The sequence below is a fragment of the Xiphophorus maculatus genome, chromosome 13 (assembly GCF_002775205.1).
Source record: "Xiphophorus maculatus strain JP 163 A chromosome 13, X_maculatus-5.0-male, whole genome shotgun sequence".
NCBI classification, from domain to species: Eukaryota; Metazoa; Chordata; class Actinopteri; order Cyprinodontiformes; family Poeciliidae; genus Xiphophorus; species Xiphophorus maculatus.
Window position 1 is genome coordinate 24,775,944 of NC_036455.1, and position 19,704 is coordinate 24,795,647.

At 38.3% G+C, this 19,704-nt stretch overlaps 2 protein-coding genes across 3 annotated transcripts; both read right to left on the bottom strand.

Annotated features, from left to right (window-relative positions):
* Positions 1–1,116: 1,116 nt before the first annotated feature.
* pex11b (peroxisomal biogenesis factor 11 beta) lies at positions 1,117–9,579 on the bottom strand. 2 transcript variants are annotated; one of them, XM_005814636.2, is made up of 4 exons: positions 9,312–9,579; positions 4,731–4,846; positions 4,458–4,659; positions 1,117–2,926 (listed from the first exon to the last, which is right to left on the bottom strand). In XM_005814636.2, the coding sequence occupies exons 1-4, from the start codon at positions 9,365–9,367 to the stop codon at positions 2,512–2,514; spliced, it is 789 nt and encodes a 262-aa protein (XP_005814693.1). In that variant the 5' UTR covers positions 9,368–9,579; the 3' UTR covers positions 1,117–2,511. The 2 variants fall into 2 exon arrangements, with proteins under 2 accessions (XP_005814693.1, XP_023200183.1); XM_023344415.1 differs by having other exon boundaries at positions 9,304–9,579.
* Positions 9,580–9,966: 387 nt separating this feature from the next.
* snapin (SNAP associated protein) lies at positions 9,967–19,636 on the bottom strand. Its single transcript, XM_005814635.2, has 4 exons — positions 19,487–19,636; positions 14,865–14,911; positions 14,602–14,720; positions 9,967–11,442 (listed from the first exon to the last, which is right to left on the bottom strand). The coding sequence occupies exons 1-4, from the start codon at positions 19,600–19,602 to the stop codon at positions 11,335–11,337; spliced, it is 390 nt and encodes a 129-aa protein (XP_005814692.1). The 5' UTR covers positions 19,603–19,636; the 3' UTR covers positions 9,967–11,334.
* Positions 19,637–19,704: the final 68 nt, after the last annotated feature.

Below are 19,704 nucleotides of genomic sequence, written 5' to 3' on the forward strand. Positions count from 1 at the left end.
TGAAGAGTAACCAAAGCCAAAAGAAGTTCAGAAATTCTGCCATTCTTCAGATGGAATTATAACTATATTATAGAAAACCAGAAACATGACTACTGGGTTAATATTTACTGTTTAACAGCATTCTTGGAAAATAAATTTTTAATTTAATCAATTTATTATTTCTATTACAGTTTTACTTTGACATTTGCAAAGCAGGTGTATTCCTCAAAATTCATACAAACAATAACATACCACGTCTTTCTAAAAATTCTTAGTTCATCGGTCTTGAAAGTCTGATGTGTCAAAGAACATGTTGGTGTGCCAGCATAAGTCCTTGTTTTATTGTGTAAAAACAAATTGATTAGTCATCTTGTCAATATAACAGTGTAGTCTGGAGGGACATTCTGTTGTAAACTATAGCTAAAGTTTTTTATAAGTATTGTAAATTGTAATTGTAGAAGACAATATTCAAATTCACTTTTACTTTGTTCAGCAATTTGACAGATCATGTCATTGATAGAAGGAAAAAAAGACCACAAAAAAGTAAAACTGGGAACATAAGATCTCCTTAAGGAAAATGGTACATGCAGTGCTGTAGGAACTGCGGTGCATCTCCATATTTCCATCTCCACATGCTGAGAAAAAATCTAAAATATTCCTCATTGGGGTTCAGGAATGAAGAGTATGGTGATAGGAACTCCACCGGCATCCTGTTTTGGGACACAAACCTTTACATTACAAACTACCATACGATGGTGTGATGGAAATTGGCATCTTCTCCTCTGCCTCTTCCTGTTTTGCCTGTTTACTCCTCCCCAACGACCTCCCTCTTCTTCCTCTCACTGGTTGTTGATCCTGTCCAAATTGTCAACCTTCCATTGTCAGAAATGTAACATTTGTGTTGTGCTCCAGTTACATATACTAAGTTAGGATTCATCTGTTAGAATATCAGTTCAGGCAAAAGTTAGAAAGTCTAATGGAAATGCATAAAAATATTCTTGACATATTTGTTCAACCTTTTTCTATGTTTACTTACAGCAGAGGAAATAAGTATTTGATCCCCCACTGACACAAAAAATAAATGAAACATTTTTACATATATACAGTATATGTATATAATCAAAATTTTATGCCAGCTTTATTTTAACAGTGACACATAATATCACAAGAAAAACAGAAAATTACATAAAATGAGAAAAAATCTATAATTTGAATTCTATTGAAGGAAGTAAGTATTTGACCCGCCCCCCCCAGTGAAACATCATTTAATATTTGGTCGGAAAGCACAGCAGTCAGTAGGTTATGCATGCATGAAAGAAGTTTTTGTTGGGATTTTTTAATAAGGTGTGCACCCACTTCAGGAGTAATTGTGGCCCATCACCAAATTCTTAAGATTTTTAAGCATGCATTTGTTAACACGGAGCTTCTGCTCTCTCCATAGATTTTCAATGGGATTGAGGTCAGGAGACTAGCCAGGAGCCATTCCATGACCTTTATATGTTTCTTCTGGAGTCGTGTAAACAACGTTTCCTTGGCTGAACCATATAGTCTGTGTCCTGGGTGAGAAATTTTCAACCAAGATGGCTCATGTCTAACACTAAATAAAAAGGAAACATTCAACATTGTCTGAACAAATTAAAACCTGTAATTTGACATCACAGTAAAGTTAAGTATTTACTGAGGTCATTAAGTTGAATCCCCTGAGTCCAACACCAGGATGTAAGTTTGAAATATTTTACTTTTTTCTGAACAAATTTTAGTCCTGATTTTTTTTCCCTTGACAAACTAACCCCTGGAAAAAAAATAAGGGGAGGGCAGGTACTTTATATGATAACAAAACACATGTTATCATTGTGGTTTTTCATCTGAGAAAAACCACAAGGTAGAGGAATAATAGACAATGCATCTTGTTAACATGCTTTAGTTGCACAATGATGAGTTAAAAGTCATGGTGTATCAAACTAGTGTGAAATAACATAATATTTCTCGGATATTAGTACCTGATAATTTTTTGGAAAAACTGAAATTTAGACTGCAACAACAGGGGTCAGATGCTAAACTAAATTTCCAACAAAGCCATCCACCTTTCTCAGCACATTTCAAAGAGAAAGTCACATTGTCCAGTGAGATTAATTACTGGTTGGTAGACAGAAAAACTTCTGTGTATAAGTGCTGCTATGTGATTTATGTATGTTTGGAAACTATATTTAACTATCTTTCTGATATTATGAGTTTTTGTAAAAATTAATATTTTCCAATAAAACGAATAAACCAATGAACCAATAAAAAATGAACATTTAAAGTGTCAAACATTTCTGCTGTGTGTGCAGTCTTAGTGACATGCATTTGTTGGTATCTTTTTTTATATATATATATACTGCATTTGGCCCCAGGTGGAGCAAGGATATGTTTTTTTTGGAATGATAAACCACCTGCTGTTGGATGGAACCATAACATGGTACAGTGATGGCAGGAAACCCTTTCTTTCACAGAATTTGGTGTGATGACCCATTGTGTGTGGTTTATCTGGGTTCATGGCTTCAGTTTTAGCCATGGATGGAGCATTGTGACAATAGAGAGGACTGATGAGAGCAACCCACAAGTCCCAACAAAGCCTGGGCCTGTTTGATAAATCCCCAGCTTGTCCAGTGGAATAAAAATATCACAGCCATTCTTCAGCAGGTCCAACAGGAGTGGTGGGTTGTTGTACAGGACAGTTCCTACTTGATGGATGCGTTTGCGGAGCCAGACCCACATGACAGCAGGAGTTACAGTGACTGGAATGGAAGAAGATGATGATGAAGACAGTTGGTCAGCAGGGATGGCACTGCTGGGACTAGTAGACAATGGTGATTTGGTACTTCTGTAACAATCCTCGCAGTCCAGGAGCAGGCAGAGTTCATACACGTCTCGAGTGACATTGAGAATCAGAGCAAATAGGTAGTACCTGTCAAGTTCAACACATATGTTTCAATTGTAGATTTATATTTATTTCATTCATTTACAGTTTAAGATAAACATGTCACTTGTTGACAAAAGTTTTTATTGTTTATATATAACCCCCCCTACATATATGTATGTAAATGAAAATTTCAGATTCTTCCATGATTTCTAAGTGGGAGAACTTGCAAAGTCACAGGGTGTTTAAATACTTATTTTCCTCACTATATACTGTATATATATATATATATATATATATATATATACAGTACAGACCAAATGTTTGGACACACCTTTTAATTCAATGAGTTTCCTTTATTTTCATGACTGCTGATTTTACCTGATATTGTAGATTCACACTGAAGGCATCAAAACTATGAATAACACATGTGGAAATAAGCACTAAACAAAAAAGGGTAAAACAATTGAAAATACCCCTTATATTGTAGTTTCTTCAAAGTAGCAACCTTTTGCTGTGATTACTGCTTTGCACACACTCTGCATTTTCTTGATGAGCTTCAAGAGGTAGTCACCTGAAATGGTTTTCACTTCATAGGTGTGCCCTGTCAGGTTAATAAGTGGGATTTCTTGCCTTATAAATAGTCATGAAAATAAAGAAAACCCATTGAATTAGAAGGTGTGTCCAAACTTTTGGTCTGTACTGTATATATATATATATATATATATATATATATATATATATATATAGTTGACAAAAAATTTACAACTTTCAGGTTTTCATATTCAATCAAACACTTATAAATCATATCTGATCCTAAAACATTCATTCAGATGCACTGACTCAAGCCTCACTATAGACTATAGGTATGTAAAAAAAACATATTACTACATTACTTTAAACATGTTTGCGTCATCGGTAGGAACCTTGATGCAAGGGCCAAATTACCTATTGATAAACAGTCTCAATTTACCTATTTTTCAAAAGGTAAATTGAGAGCTATGCTTTTTGGCTCAGCTTTCTTTACTACGGCGCCCTCATCAAAGCACCAATTTGCCTATCGATTTCCCACTCTGATTTTACCTGATTTGTGTGATACATAAAGTGGACCCAGAGATATTTAAACTCCTTGACCTTGACCTGAAGATGGCACGCTACCCTTTTTCATCTAAAGACAATGGTCTTGGATTTAGAGGCACTGATCCTTTCCTGGCCGCTTCACACTCAGCTGCAAACTGCTCCAGCAAGCCATGAATGCCTATTCCTGATCAATATGCCTGATAGAAAGATGGATGGAGCTAAACACAGGGCAATCTCTGAAAGGCTTGATACAAGAGAGGAGAGTCATCCTCAAGCTGGCCCTAAATATATTTGTGTCATTTTAAAACGCTTTAACACTCTGATTTTTTAACAGACACATGATTTCTGTATCACTGAATAGGTGATTTAAAGGCCTATAAGAATAATTGTTTGCTTTGGATATAAAAGTTGCTAAGGACATACCAATTACAGACAGTTTTAAATAGTGAAACTGTAGAATCCAGAGAAAAACCCACAGAAAAAATAATATGTAACTTACCTGAAAGATCTATGATTCCATTTCTGTTGATCAAGTTTGGAAATTATGCCAATTTTCCCTGCCCAGAGAACATTGTCACAAGCAAAGTACATGGCTCTGTTCAGGTGACCAATGGTAAGGCACAGCCTCAGAACACTGTCAGAAAGATGGATGGTCATCTTGGCTGCCTGCAGAGCCTCTACAGAGTTCCCCAGACGCAGCACTGTGGGACATCACACGTCAGAACAGGCAGAGCTTCTGTACTCAAAACTCATACTGGATTTTTACACTTACACTTTCTTGTCAGGCTCATATGTGCTTCCAGTTCACTGATAGTTCTTTGGAGGTCAGTGGATACACTGCTTTTGTGCAGAGTGTAGCCCAACAACATGCAAGAATACTGTGCAGCCCTGTGGTGGATGAAAAAACAGTCAGTAAGCAGATAGCTATTTCTCAGGCGAGAACTGCTTCATACCAAATTAAAGAAGGATAACCAAAGCTGAGTCAAATTTTTTGTTTACCCCTCCAGGGGGTCTTTTATGGGCTCTAGTGTCCCTTATATGAAAGTAGGCTGACAGGTAAGGAGACGGGGGAAGACATGCAGCAAATATTATCGGGTCCGGGAGTTAAACCCGCAACGGCCGCGTAGAGGACTCAAGGCCTCCAAACATGGGTCACGCTAACACCTACGCCAGCACGGCACGCCCAGCTGAGCCAAATTTTAAATCAACTGGATTAAAAAAAAAACAACTTAATACTTTAAAAACTGATTCACAAGCATATAAAGAAAATGAGCAGCTACACATTCCTAATACCATAGATAGTTTTAATTGTATGGTAAAATATTCTAATATCAGCTGCTGTGGAAATTAAGGGCTTTCCTGCTCCGGTTATGATCATGAAGAGACTGAGTTACACTACCTTTCTGGAATACCCTCCAGAAACCCATCCTGTGAAGCTGTTACATATACAGAATGATAAAAGCTTTATACAATACAGGTTGTAAAATACAGCTATTTTGATAAAGCTTGCAGTTAATCAAACAAAAAAAAGCACCTCATTAAAATTTTAGTTTAAAGTAAGTTTACTTTCTTAGGAGCAGATAGTTCCACTGATCGCAAAGGAAGTGAGAACAAGTTGGTTTAAAACTGTTTTAGTAAAACAGGCAAATTTAGAAACATGCAACATAAAATGTGTGTAATTTTAAAGGGACATTAATTTCCAATAATCTTCTGTCAGCAGATAATCTTCCCCATCTCAGCACCCTTCTCCCACACCAAACCCTCTGCATGATTCACCACATTTATGAAGTTGATGGATGTGATTCAAATGTAACCAGTAAAATACTTTACTGAAAAGTTCAGGTTTTGTAAACAAACTACAAAGTACAGACAAATTGCAATTACAGCAATGCAACTAGTTACTTTTCACCCTCTGTATGCCAGTACAATCAAAATAATTATTTTTTCACATTGAAGTGCTTCTACTTTCTGCTTTATCCATACAGGTGGCCTACAGTACAGTAATATATTGATATGTTTTTATTTGTTTTGGTTTAAACTTTGCTTTTAGAGAGATAGAACAAATATATATTGTAAAAAAGATTTTTTTTCATACAACTTTGTAGAAATCATTCTTTATATGGGCAAAAAGAAAAAAATTTGTTTTGGGGGTCTCCCTAGTGGTCACGATAGGTCACGCTTCACAGGTAATATGAGCTGCCTTGCAATGTGCAGAGCGCATCCAAACCTCAAAAGCACTGGTGGAAGATATGTAAGCAAACTATTTTGCAAAAAAGGACTTATCCTTCGGGGACAGAGAAAAGACAGGGAAAGAGTAGAAAAAAACTACTTTCTATTATCTTTGCATACAAGTTATATCTTTGCAAACTTATATGCAAAGATATAAGTTTGCATGTCTCATGTTAATGTAATGGATGCCACCAGCATAATATAGCTATATTATGCTGGTGCCCATCACCAGTGGTCAACGGGCGAGAGGACAGTCCTGGACAGTCCATCTGGTAATGTAATGTTTATCAAAAACAACAGATCTTCTTATTTGTGTGAAACTGAGTTTTAATTTTAAATTAGTTGATTCTTGTTGTTGTCCCTATATATTTCTGAGTTATTTTACTGTCTTCAAGACAGCGTGTTTGATCAAGTTTGATGACAATAATTACAATTTTCTCAATGTTTGACATTGTCTTTTTACATGAGGCTACCTGGCTACTACATTGACATGAGCTACTTTAAGCTGTAGCTGGCGATATGTTGTTTGCTGCTGCACCTGATAATTTATGTGCCTAAAACAAACATTATTTTTACATCAATTTATAAATTATGTGAAACCTCTCTAACAGCACTGCTAAAAATATTTGAAGGCCCAGAATCAGCCCGGTGTCTATCCACATTTGTGGGCGAGAAAGACTCACCTAGTATTAATGTAATTTTTAGTTATTGGAATTATGCCTAATTCCAACAGGAATCAAGTATAATTATATGCATATGAATAGCAGATATATGTATAGGCCTGTCGCTCTCCACTGACCCCTCCCTTCCTCATTTCTTTAGCGTAAGGGAGGAGTGAACTATTGCATCGTAGGCCTGTCGCGATAAACGGTAAATCAATTAATGTAAGATAAAATAAAACTATCGACGTCATTTTAATTATCGGCATTATCGTCTCTTCGTCTCTTCCGACCTTTTTCTTTTTCAGCTAAAGACACTGAATGAAAAAAGGCTCAACTCCAGTGCTCTCCACTGACCCTACCTTCCTCATTTTACTTAGTGTAATGCCCAGCTGTCGGCTGATTGTCGGCCCATTTTCAAAACCTGACAGACCACACATTAGTCGACAGAAATCCTAGGTATAACTGTTCGATCGGTTCGTTCCTGCCGTGTGGTGTCCAACAATGGGCACAAAATAATGGCTACAAGTTCAGTTAACTAATTTTAAAATCAGGCATTAATCAATGCTTTACTACAATCTACCTGCAATGCATGTTGCTAGTGTCAGTCCTGACCGAATGAAAATCATTATAACCTATTTACGTCATGTTAACGAAGAACAGCTGAAAAGTTACCGGGTTTATCAACTGCGGTAGCAATTTCGCTCCAACTCCTCCTCTTGTCATTTCTATATTCTTTGCATGTTGAATAAACATTAATGTTGTTTCCACGTATCATCTCCGATGTCCGCTGGACTTCGGGTTGCGCCGTGTCAGCTGTTTGGGATTCCCCTCTGTAATTTCCCCTCAGAAAGCTCGGAGGAGAATCCACGCTTTCTGATTGGCTACCTGTCACATTCAACAGGTGGAGTTAAAGCTCCCAGTCGAGGAAAACCCCTGAAAACCCCGGAGAGGCAACGACGATCTACCATAACACACCACACAGTCTTAGAAAGACCAACTTTCTAAGATTGTTGTAAGGGGAAAAATAGGAGCAAAAAATCGTGTAGTGTGAACTATTGCATCAGGTAGTGGCATGTGCCCATCTTCTCTATTTAAATCTAATTATTACTGAAGGGCAACATAGTATACAGACTTCATAATCTGCACTCTTTTGGTTGAATGCAGTATTTATTTCCACTTTGGCTTTATGTTGTTTAGTTTTTTTTTTCCAAGTGAGTTTTTTGTTAATGGTGACTGAGAATCCATTTTATTTTTGTTTTTGGTTGTTTTGTTTTGTTTATTTTGTTTATCAGCTCAAGTGTTAAGTGTTCTTTTGAAAATAAAGTGTATCTATCTTTGGCAGGAAATCGAATGCATTATTACGTCATTTACATTAAATCAGTGTAAAAAAGTCTTCAAACAATATTATCGTTTATCGCAATAATTTTTGAGACAGTTAATCGTTGAGCAAAATTTGCTATCGTGACAGGCCTATGCATCAGGTAGTCGGATATGCCCATCTTTATCTCAATCTAATTATTATTGAAGGGCAATATAGTATATAGACTTCATAATCTGTACTCTTTTGGTTGAATGTAGTTTTTATTTCCACTTTGGTTTTATGTTGTGTTTAGTTTTTATTCAAGTGCATTTTTTGTTAACGGAGACTGAATCCATTTTATTTTTGTTTTTGGTTGTTTTGTTTATTTTGTTCACCAGTTCCAGTATTAAGTGTTTTTCTTTTTTAAATAAAATGTATCTATTTTTGGCAGGATGTGCTTGCATTATTATGTCATTACCATTACATCAGTTTAAAATGGTCTTCAAACAATATTATCGTTCATCGCAATAATTTTTTGAGACAATTGCTCAGCAAAATTTGTTATCGTGACAGGCCTATGTATGTATTTATCCATCTTAAATCCAGAGAATACTGGTTTGTTTGTTTTTGTTGTTGCTTTTACTACCACAAGTGCATATATCCTTGTGATATATGCACTAGGATACAATGTAAACAGCACTGTGAGAGATGCAATGAGTTTACAGAAGGTGTGTGAATGATCTAATCGTCTGACTGTTGACTGCAGCAATCCACATTATTAGCTGAAATGGAGGGCACCAAAAACAAATTTTGCTTAGGGACCCATGGAGGCTTGGGCCGGCCCCGAGTTTGTTTCCCCCAAAGCTTACGTTTTTACCGTAGCAGAGTGTTGAGATGCTAAAGGGGAAGGGCGGGAGGACTTTTATTGGCTTTGTCCCTCCGACCGGTCTCTAAATTTTGGTAAATGTAAATGTTTATTTATAGTCCGAATTACAGTATTCACTTAAGCATCTCACAGAGGCATAATATATACAAACCCCTTTCCCCCACCAAAATATACTTCAGAACCATACCCAAAATAAACTAAAATAAAACTGAGAATGGACAATGAGTAGCCTAACGGACCCCGCTTCTTTAATGGTGACAACACTGACCGTGTTACCTCAAAACTCTCTCCTTCGCTTGACTCTGGGTATTGAACCGAACCCAGGAGTCCATCTTGGATGACGGTGTTCCGGGCCTAGGACTACTTGGCTGGCTGTAAACCTACGGAGCAGTTAATGCTGGCTGGCTGTGCTGCCTTGTCCTTTTAGTCCTGATCAAATAATGGCAGGCTTAGTACCTCCTCTCTGAAGTCTGCACGCTGAAAACACTTCGTTGAAACGTTTTCTGAATTTCCGGTAGTAGACCTTGTTTAAAGATTGTATACTGCCCCCAACAGGCAAAACAACAGGTCTTTCTAAAAGGATAGAAACTGAGCGGAAAAAATTGACAATCACATCAAATTAAATAAATTATTGCCAATGTGGAAAAACATCGTCTGGAATTTGGTTCTGTGTGGACCCGAAACTGGTAGGAGACAACATATAATTGACATGGGAGGTAGGTCTTTAACTATGTTTATCCATGTTTAAAAAGAAAGGAGTAACAGAAATACTTAAGCCAACAGGAGGCGGTGTCGGTTCGTTACTATATAGACGGGCTGACACCTTCTCTGGGAACAGCAGTTGTGCACCTCTGACGACAATAACTGCCTAATCACAAAATAATCTTTAAGACTTCACCATCACATATTGACATGAAGAGTTTCATTAATATAAAGTTACCTTTATTTTATTGGTACAAAAACCTGGAATCACATCAATGAGAAATAAAAATGAGGGGAAAAAATCACAAACACTTTAAATCCAGAAAACTTTAAATCTAACGTTGTCATTTCATCTACAAAGATTTTAATAACTGAAATGATACTTATTTATGGCTGCTTTTTGTTTATAAATTAAACGTGCCAATTCACAACAGATGTCAGGGTAGTTCACCAAAACAAAATCCTGTTTGTGAACAGAGATAAACTTAATCCAATCACTGTCAGTAACAGACTTTCCACATTGATCCTACTTATAAAACAATGGGGAGTTAAGTTCAGTTTATCATCTAATTTGTGAAAATTTTTCTATTCAAATAGCCCCAATTGATTGCATCAAGTAACTGACTGAAGAAATCAAGTTTTTTGCATCAAGTTGTTACCTAAACAGCAATCTTTTACTGTGTAGCACGAAAAGTAGCAGGACAAGGAAAAGTGCTCAACAGTATAGCAGTACAAGCCTAATACCTATAGAAGTACCTCAGGATAACATAAGATACTCTAACAGTATGCTTTTGTAAAACAAAAGGTTTTATGCTTAGTCTTAAAAATAGAGAGTGTTTGTCTACTTCACAGACAAAAATTGGATCATGGTTCCGCAGGAGGACAGTCTGACAACTATAAGATCTGCCTTCCATTTTACTTTCAACTAGCAAACATGGAGCAATCACATTTCTGAAAAATTTATTATTTTGACAAGACATTATTTGATTAACAAACTATTCTTTGGAATACCCAGGAATGATAAGTGATTTCATCTTAAAATAAACAGCACACACAAACAGCAACTCTTACAACACAACCAGCTTAACATAACTACTGTTCGTTTCCACTCATGCAGTATGCACTTTTTACAAAGGTACTAAGTTGGACGTCCCTAAAGTTGTTAATAAACAAAGAAAGTAGAGTCCCCATGAAACCCTCATTTGTATGTGGCCATAGTTAAACTCAATACTGCCATTCAAACCCAGAAAGTCTAGGTCCAAATCTAAAGTTTAGAGCTATCCAAAACAATTAACATTACCATCGTGCATGCCTTTTAATGGAAACAATATTGACACTTTAGTTGAAAACAATTTTTGAAAATTACTAGAATGAGAAACATAAGGGGTTTTAAGTAATTGTTACAGATGTTCTTTTGTGCTCATTTTAAACACACATTTTTAATTTAAAGACATAAAGCAATGCAAGACAACATCAAGTTCTTCAGCAAACACATCTAAATATTCTAGAGAGATGGGCCCACTGAGTATTTTAACTTCTAGTATTGGTCCTTCATGCCTTAGTGGGACAAGTCATGCGTCACAGTGGGGAACAGGGCTCATGGTTTACTAGGTGAGCGAGGGGTGAACACTCCTGATGCTTCAAGCATGGTCTTCCTTCGTGCCGTCTCCTTGGCCACATTGTGATTTAACCTTCTCAGGCGTTCCTGTAAACAGAGTATTTATTTAGTCTATATTTTGCAACTCCTTGGGCAGTTAATCTTTTAACTAAAATGATCAAGGAGAAGATGAATGAGAAAAGAATGGAAAGCCTGTAGTTAAAATAGAAAAAATGACAGCATTTAGAAATGACAACATATATGGTAGCTGTAATGATGTTGCTAGTTATGGATACTATGAATGTCTAAAGTCATAATAAACTGGCTTGTGAAATTTATTCTTCTGGTGCTTCACCACATCGAGAGTGGGTGGCTTGGACATCTGGTATGGACGCCTCCCTGGTGATGTATTTTGGCACATCACACTGTGAGGAGACCCAGAGGAAGACCCAAGACATGATTTTCAGCTGGCCTAGGAACGTCTCGGGATTCCCCCGAAGGAGCTGGCCCAAGTGGGTAGGGAATGGAAAGCCTGAGTCTCCTTGCTTAAACTGCTACTCCCGTAACGTATAAATGGTTGGATGATACAAAAATCTCAAACTTGATACCAATATCAAGAGAAATACTTAATGCCATTTTAGATACTATGGTAACATGGTTTTTGAAGGCACAGGGTTATTTCTAGCTAAGAGCAAACAATTGGATTAATTACTATGTGACTATCCAATAACCTCCTTAATTAGGTCAGTAGTGGAGAATTCAACCCTCATTTATAAAAATATATGACTGAAAAATATCACTTCCCTGTCTGGCAAAATTGTAGACAAGATGGCACAGTTGAAACCAGATATTTACATACATTGGATAAAAAGGCACATACAGGTCTGAAGCAAAATCAGCCCAAACGTTTCTTGTTTTAGGCAAGTTAGAATTACCAAAATTATTTCTATTTTTTTAAATGCTGGAAAACTTAGTGAGATTTTCTTGTCACTAGCTTTAGCGTGAGTATAAGGGACACCTGTCTTTTTAAATGAATTACTTTTTTCTTCCACAAACCTTTAATGGCACATTTGAGTTATCCTATTTTTTTTAAGGCTACAACTGGAACACATTGGTTTCTTGTTTTACACAATTTGAAAGTCAATAGAAATCAGACAAGATATCAGGAAGAGAATTGTGAAGTTCATTGTTGGGAACAATTTCTTGAAGGCTTGAAGGTGCCGCATTCATCCAGTCAGACAACTATATTCAAGTATGGACATGATGGGAATTATACCGCTCAGGAAGGAGATGGGTTCTGTGTCCCAGAGATTAATATATTTTGGTCCAAAATGACAACAGAACAACAAACAAAAAGACAAGAGACCTTGTGAAGATGCTAACAAGACAGCGTCATTATCCACGGTGAAATATGTCATGGCCTTTCAGCGAGGAGGAAGCCTTTACTTCAAAAGAAGCATAAAATGCCCAAGTACAGCTTGCAAATGCAATATAAAATATAAATATAAAAATTATCCACCCATTATTGTCAATTACATTTATCTATTGTGTTTGCCGCTCATGGCATAGAACCATTGTGCTGACTATCTGTGCTACCTCGTTAGATTTTCCTACCGTAGCGCATCTAAATAGCTATGTCTGCCGGTCGGTGCTACGCATTACCACAAGGCTGGACGGGTTGATAGGTAGCACAGATAGTCAAAACACTGGCACAGATTGAGTAAAGTGTTGGAGATGTTAATGAGCCATGTGCTTACTTCAAACTTGAAACTTATTGTTCAAAGCCAAAGTAAAACCGTGTAAATACCCAATAACACTTGGTATAATAATCAAACTCTAAGATATCCCTCTGCAACTCCTGAAACAGTGCAGGTAGGCAGGCAAGAGCCGGTGTTATGCCAGGTGTTGGTTTTCCAAAAGGTAAAATTTAATGTTTATGGCTGCCTTGGCTAGTGCAAATGTCCAAACCATGTCATGGTTTACATTGTTTTATCATTGTTGTTTAACAAAAACACTTAATTCTGAATGTGCGAGGCTTTTATTTTGCATGGTTGTGCACCACTATCATTTACGCTCACTCAGAGAACAAAGCATAGAAATACAATTAATAGATTGGTCTATATGGATCGGGCATATTGTCACCGATACCCGATCTAGAAATTTCTTATAGGCAATTTGGATGGAATTTTGATTCCTTTACTCTCCTAACTCATTGTGTTGTTGGGCTGTATTGCTGCAAAAGGAACTGGTAAACTTCATAAAATGCTTGGCTTTGAAAAACTGTATGTAGAAATATTGAAATGACATCTAAAGACACCAACCAGGAAGTTCAAACTTGGCCACAGATTGGTCTTCCAAATGTATAAGCTTCCATCCACTTTCTGTACACCCTTGTCCCTTAGAGGGGTGGGGAGGGGTGCTGGTGCCTATCTCCAGCTAACGTTCCGAGCAAGAGGCAGGGTACACCCTGGACAGGTCGCCGGTCTGCCGCAAATGTACAAACTTGTTGAATCTTTTTTTTTTTTTGCTACCACTCCCTCCTCTTCCCCTTCTAACTTATCCTTATTAAAAATAATTACCTCTCAACCCTCTGTCCTATAGTTTCCACTTTTCCTTTTGATCCAACCATTGTATCATAAAGACAGACAAACAAAAAAATTCAAACCATATTTGGAATTTATGTTTTTACACCACAGACATCATTCATATATTTAGCTAAAAGATTCACACATCACTTTGCTTGTTTTATATATTACAATTTGCCATACCCACAGTAGAGCAAATTAAGTATTATGGAGTGATGCCTCTGAAGGTGAAGTCTCGCAATGAATAAAAGACTTGATTTACTTCACATAACTTCTACTCCTCTTCAGAATATTTCACATTCACAAGAAGAAATAGCCAAGCTTCAAGCCAAACATAATCTGTTTCAGCAAGGCACTAAATTAATACAGCACCACAACTTGACAAGAGAAATACTATTTCTTTTGTACTCGCTATTATAACCCCTGGCAGATAAATTATATGTTCCTACTGTTGATGGACACACAATTGAGTTCTTTAAATTGGAAAAAAAAAGGTTTTGACTCCATAAAAACTATGCTTGCTCACTGCTTGCGTGTAAGAGTTACTGAGTTCCACATGTCTTTTGGTGGTCTAGGAAAAAATTATATATTTGACTAATTATTGTTAAATTTCTGTTAATCCTCAGTATGGAAGAGGTTTAGTCAAGAAAAAGAAGGTCCAAAACCAAGGTCAGGTACTAACCTGAGCGTTCTGTAGGATATTGTTCACAAGCACCACTCTACGCCTCGCATTAAGTAGCTTCTTTACATAAGGATCCAGGTCTAGTGCAATCTTCTGGTGTTCATTTATTCTGAATAACTCTGTGAAGCACATACAAAAAATATATGTAATCATTACATAATCTTTGTCTAATTGTCAATATTAAGTATTTTGTTTTTATTTGTAAAACAGTGCACTGGCACTTTAATAGTACAGTTTTGTGTTATATTATAATTAAAGATTACCAGTCGCCAAGTTGTCTATATGTTCTCTTAATTCCACCTGGCTTTCTCTGCAAAAGACATTTGTGAGAACAGTCAATAAACAGGAAATTAAATCGATTATACATATATATATATATATATATATATATATATATATATATATATATATATATATATATATATATATATATACACAGTGGGGAGAACAAGTATTTGATACACTGTTGATTTTTCAGGTTTTCCCACTTGCAAAGCATGTAGAAGACTGTAATTTTTATCATAGGTACTCTTCAACTGTGAGTGATGGAATCTAAAACAAAAATCCAGAAAAGTACAATGTATGATTTTTAAATAATTAATTTCCATTTTATTGTGTGAAATAAGTATTTGATCATCTATCAACCAGTAAGAATGTTGGCTCTCACAGACATGTTAGTTCTTCTTTAAGAAGCCCTCCTGTTCTCCACTCATTACCTGTATTAATTGCACCTGTTTGAACTCGTTACCTGTATAAAAGACACCTGTCCACACACTCAATCAATCAGACTCCAGCATCTCCACAATGCCCAAGACCAGAGAGCTGTGTAAGGACATCAGGGATAAAATTGTAGACCTGCACAAGGCCGGGATGGGCTACAGGACAATAGGCAAGCAGCTTGGTGAGAAGGCAACAACAGTTGGTGCAATTATTAGAAAATGGAAGAAATACAAAATAACGGAAAATCTCCCTCGGTCTGGGCGCCATGCAAGATCTCACCTCGTGGAGCATCATTGATCTTGAGGAAGGTGAGGAATGAGCCCAGAACTACACGGCAGGACCTGGTCAATGACCTGAATAGAGCTGGGACCACAGTCTCAAACAAAACAATCAGTAACACTCTACGCCGTCAAGGATTAAAATCCTGCAGTGCCCTTATATGTGCAGTGCCCTTCCTCAAGCCAACGCATGTCAAAGCCCATCTGATGTTTGCAAATGACCATCTGAATGATCCAGAGGAGGAATGGGAGAAGGTCATGTGGTCTGATGAGACAAAAATAGAACTTTTTGGTTTAAACTCCACTCGTCATGTTTGGAGGAAGAAGAATGATGAGTACAACCCCAAGAACACCATCCCAACCGTGAAGCATGGCGGTGGAAACATCATTATTTGGGGATGCTTTTCTGCAAAGGGGACAGGACGACTGCACCATATTGTGGGAAGGATGGATGGGGCCATGTATCGTGAGATTTTGGCCAACAACCTCCTTCCCTCAGTAAGAGCACTGAAGATGGGTCGTGGCTGGGTCTTCCAGCATGATAATGACCCAAAACACACAGCCAGGGCAACTAAAGAGTGGCTCCGTAGGAAACATCTTAAGGTCCTGGAGTGGCCTAGCTAGTCTCCAGACCTGAATCCAATAGAAAATCTTTGAAGGGAGCTTAAAGTCCGTGTGGCCCAGCGACATCCCCGAAACCTGAAGGCTCTGGAGGAGATCTGTATGGAGGAGTGGGCCAAAATCCCTGTTGCAGTGTGTGCAAACCTGGTCAAGAACTACAGGAAACGTCTGATCTCTGTAATTGCAAACAAAGGTTTCTGTAACAAATATTAAGTTTCGTTTTTCTGGTGTATCAAATACTTATTTCACACAATAAAATGGAAATTAATTATTTAAAAATCATACATTGTATTTTTCTTTTAGATTCCATCACTCACAGTTGAAGGTTGAAGAGTACCTATGATAAAAATTACAGTCTTCTACATGCTTTGCAAGTGGGAAAACCTGAAAAATCAACAGTGTATCAAATACTTGTTCTCCCCACTGTATATATATATATATATATATATATATAGACAGATTTTTTTGTCATTCAACTGTATATTTAAAAATGTACAAATTGAAAGAAATTTTGTTGCAAGGCTAAAATAAATAAGTAATAATAAAATGATCAATATAAATGTATATAATAAAAGATTGAACTAATGGGAGTTTAGTATCCTTATGGTATGAGGGATGAAGCTGTTGTGGAATGTGGTAGTTTTGCATTTCAAGCTGCTGAACCTTTTCCCAGAGGACAGCAGAGAGAACAAACTATACTGAGGGTGGAAGGGGTCTTTTATAAATGCCCGAGCCCTCGACAGGCAGCGACTGTAAGCTGTGTCAAGGATGGAAGGAAGTTCAGTCCCAATGATTTTCTCAGCTGTCCTGACCACTCTCTCCATACGTTGCCAGTCAGAGGTGTTGTATGATCCAAACCACAGAGATGCTGCTGGTCAGTATACTCTCTATTGTCCCTCTGTAGAAAATGGTGAGGATGGGAGGGGGGAGGTTTGCTCTTCTCAGCCGAAGTAAAAAGTGCAGATGTTGCTGAGCTTTCTTCACCAGACCAGAGATTTGGAGGGACCACGTCAAAGTGTCAGTAATCTGTATTCCCAGGAATTTAATGTTCCTGACCTGTTCCACTGCAGCATCATTGATGAGGAGGGGTGCGTGACTTGGCTGATTTTTCCTGAAAACAAAATTTTTTTTTGTTCTGTTGACATTCAGGATTAGATGGTTTGCATCATACCAGTCCACCAGACGTTTCACCTCCTCTCTGTAGGCCAGTTCGTTGTCGTCCCCGATGAGACCCACCACTGTTGTATCATCCGCATACTTAATGATGTGGTTCATACTGAACCTGGCATGGCAGTCATGGGTCATCAAGGTAAAGAGCAGTAGACTCAGTACACAGCCTTGGGGGAGTCAGTAAAGCTTTTTTTAGCAACCCTCACAAACTGGAATCTGTTTGTGAGAAAATCCAGCCAGTTGCACAGGGGGTTGTTGAGCCCAAGGCTCACCAGGTGCTGGGGGGTGATTGTGCTGAATGCTGAGATGACGTCCAGAAACAGCATTCGCACATGAGTATTCTTCTCCTCCAGGTGTTTCAGGCTCAGGTGCAGTGTGGTGGAAACAGTGTCTTCTGTGCAGCAATTGGAGTGGTATGCAAACTGGAGTGGATCAAAAGAGGAGGGAAGTTTTGAGATGATAGGATCCTTCACCAGCCTTTCGAAACACTTCATCATACTGGGAGTGAGTGCAACAGGACGATAGTCATTCAGTGATGAAGTTGTGAGTTTTTTGGACACTGGAATGATGATGGCCGTCTTGAAGCAGAATGGAACGACAGCACAGCTTAGCGAGGTGTTAAATATGTCAGTGAGGACATGAGCCAACTGGTCAGCACAGTTCTTGGTATGTTATTAGGGCCTGCTGCTTTACGCATTTTGACTCTTCTCAAGGTCCTCAGAACATCAGCTCTCTCAAACTGAGTAATCTGTTCACCTGGTTGAGGAGTGGATTTTCTCACAGGAGTGTTGTTGAGGACTTCAAAATGACCAAAGTAGTTGTTAAGTGCATTCAGAAAGTCTGTTCTGTCCTCACAGGACAAAGGAGCAGCCTTGTAGTCTGTTATAGTCCTGATGCCTTGCCATATGCGCCTGGTGTTTGCTGACTCATGGAAAAATTGTCGAATTTTCTGACCATAGGCACGTTTTGCAACTCTGATGCAGTTCAGGTTGGTTCTGGCTGACCTGAGCATCTCTCTATCCCCACATTTAAAAGCAGCGTTTCAGGAGCTCATGGACCTCCTTTGTCATCCAGGGTTTCTGATTTGCCCAGGTAGTCATGATCTTGGTCACGGAGACATCATCCATGCACTTCAGGATGTACGCAGACACAGATTCGGCATACTCCTCAACATTGGTGTGACTGTTTACAGTTGCAGCTTTCTTGAACATATCCCAGTCCGTGCATTCAAAACAGTTCTGTAATGCTGACATGGATCCTGCAGGCCAGACTCCCACCTGCTTCTCAATGGGGTTTCCTCTGATGAGCAGGGGCTTATATGCAGGAATTACAGACATTACATTGGCTCATCCACCTGATGAGCCAAGGTGGGGGAGATGTCCTGCCTTGAATGCTGCCTTAATATTTGTGTAGGCTCTATCCAGTGTGTTTAAGCCTCTGGTTGCAAAGTTCACATGCTGACAGAAATGAGGGAGAACTGTTTTCATATTGGCCTGATTGAAGTCTCCGGCAACAATGAAAACACCCTCTGGATGTATAGATTGCAAGTCACTGATGGAACTATATAGAGCAGCGGTACCCAACCTTTTTAGTCCTGCGGACCGGTCAGCCCTTCGCAATTTTGCTGCGGACCGGTGGTGGGGAGTGGTGAACCGCAGTACTCCAATGTTGTTTTTGTTACTCATTCTGCTGCGAGTTGGCTCGATTTTGAGGCGCAAGACGTAACCGGTAAAATCCGGTTTTGGATTTTCAAAATAAAAGATCCGGAAGTAGTTCATTATTTGTTGCGCGGCCCGTTACCAATTGGTCCGCGGACCGGTGGTTGGGGACCACTGCTATAGAGCACCTCCTTAATGTTGGCGCTAGGAGGGATATAAACAGCCGTGATGATGATGAAGCTAAATTCCCTTGGCATATAGAACGGTCTGGATTTTATAGTAAAAATGTTATATATATATATATATATATATATAACGTAAATAACGAGTATACTACTGTAGCAAACGGGGTTTATTTTAGACTTATTTTAGACTGAGATGTCACGTGATTGTCAAGACAATTGATCGCATTGTGTTGTGATACATAATCCAGTTTACCTGACTGAGTGGACGTGTAAATCGAGCTGATGGATTGGAGGTTTGATGAGCTCGAGAAGTCCTTCTGCAACAGGATCTGTACCGGAGACTGCTTCCACCACAGCGACGGCAGCCATTTCGCTCAGAAAACAACAACTGCAGTCAGGAAGCCACGTGTTCGTGACGCTAGTATACCATCATCAATGTTACATTCTATTAAAACACGGCAGTTGGAATTT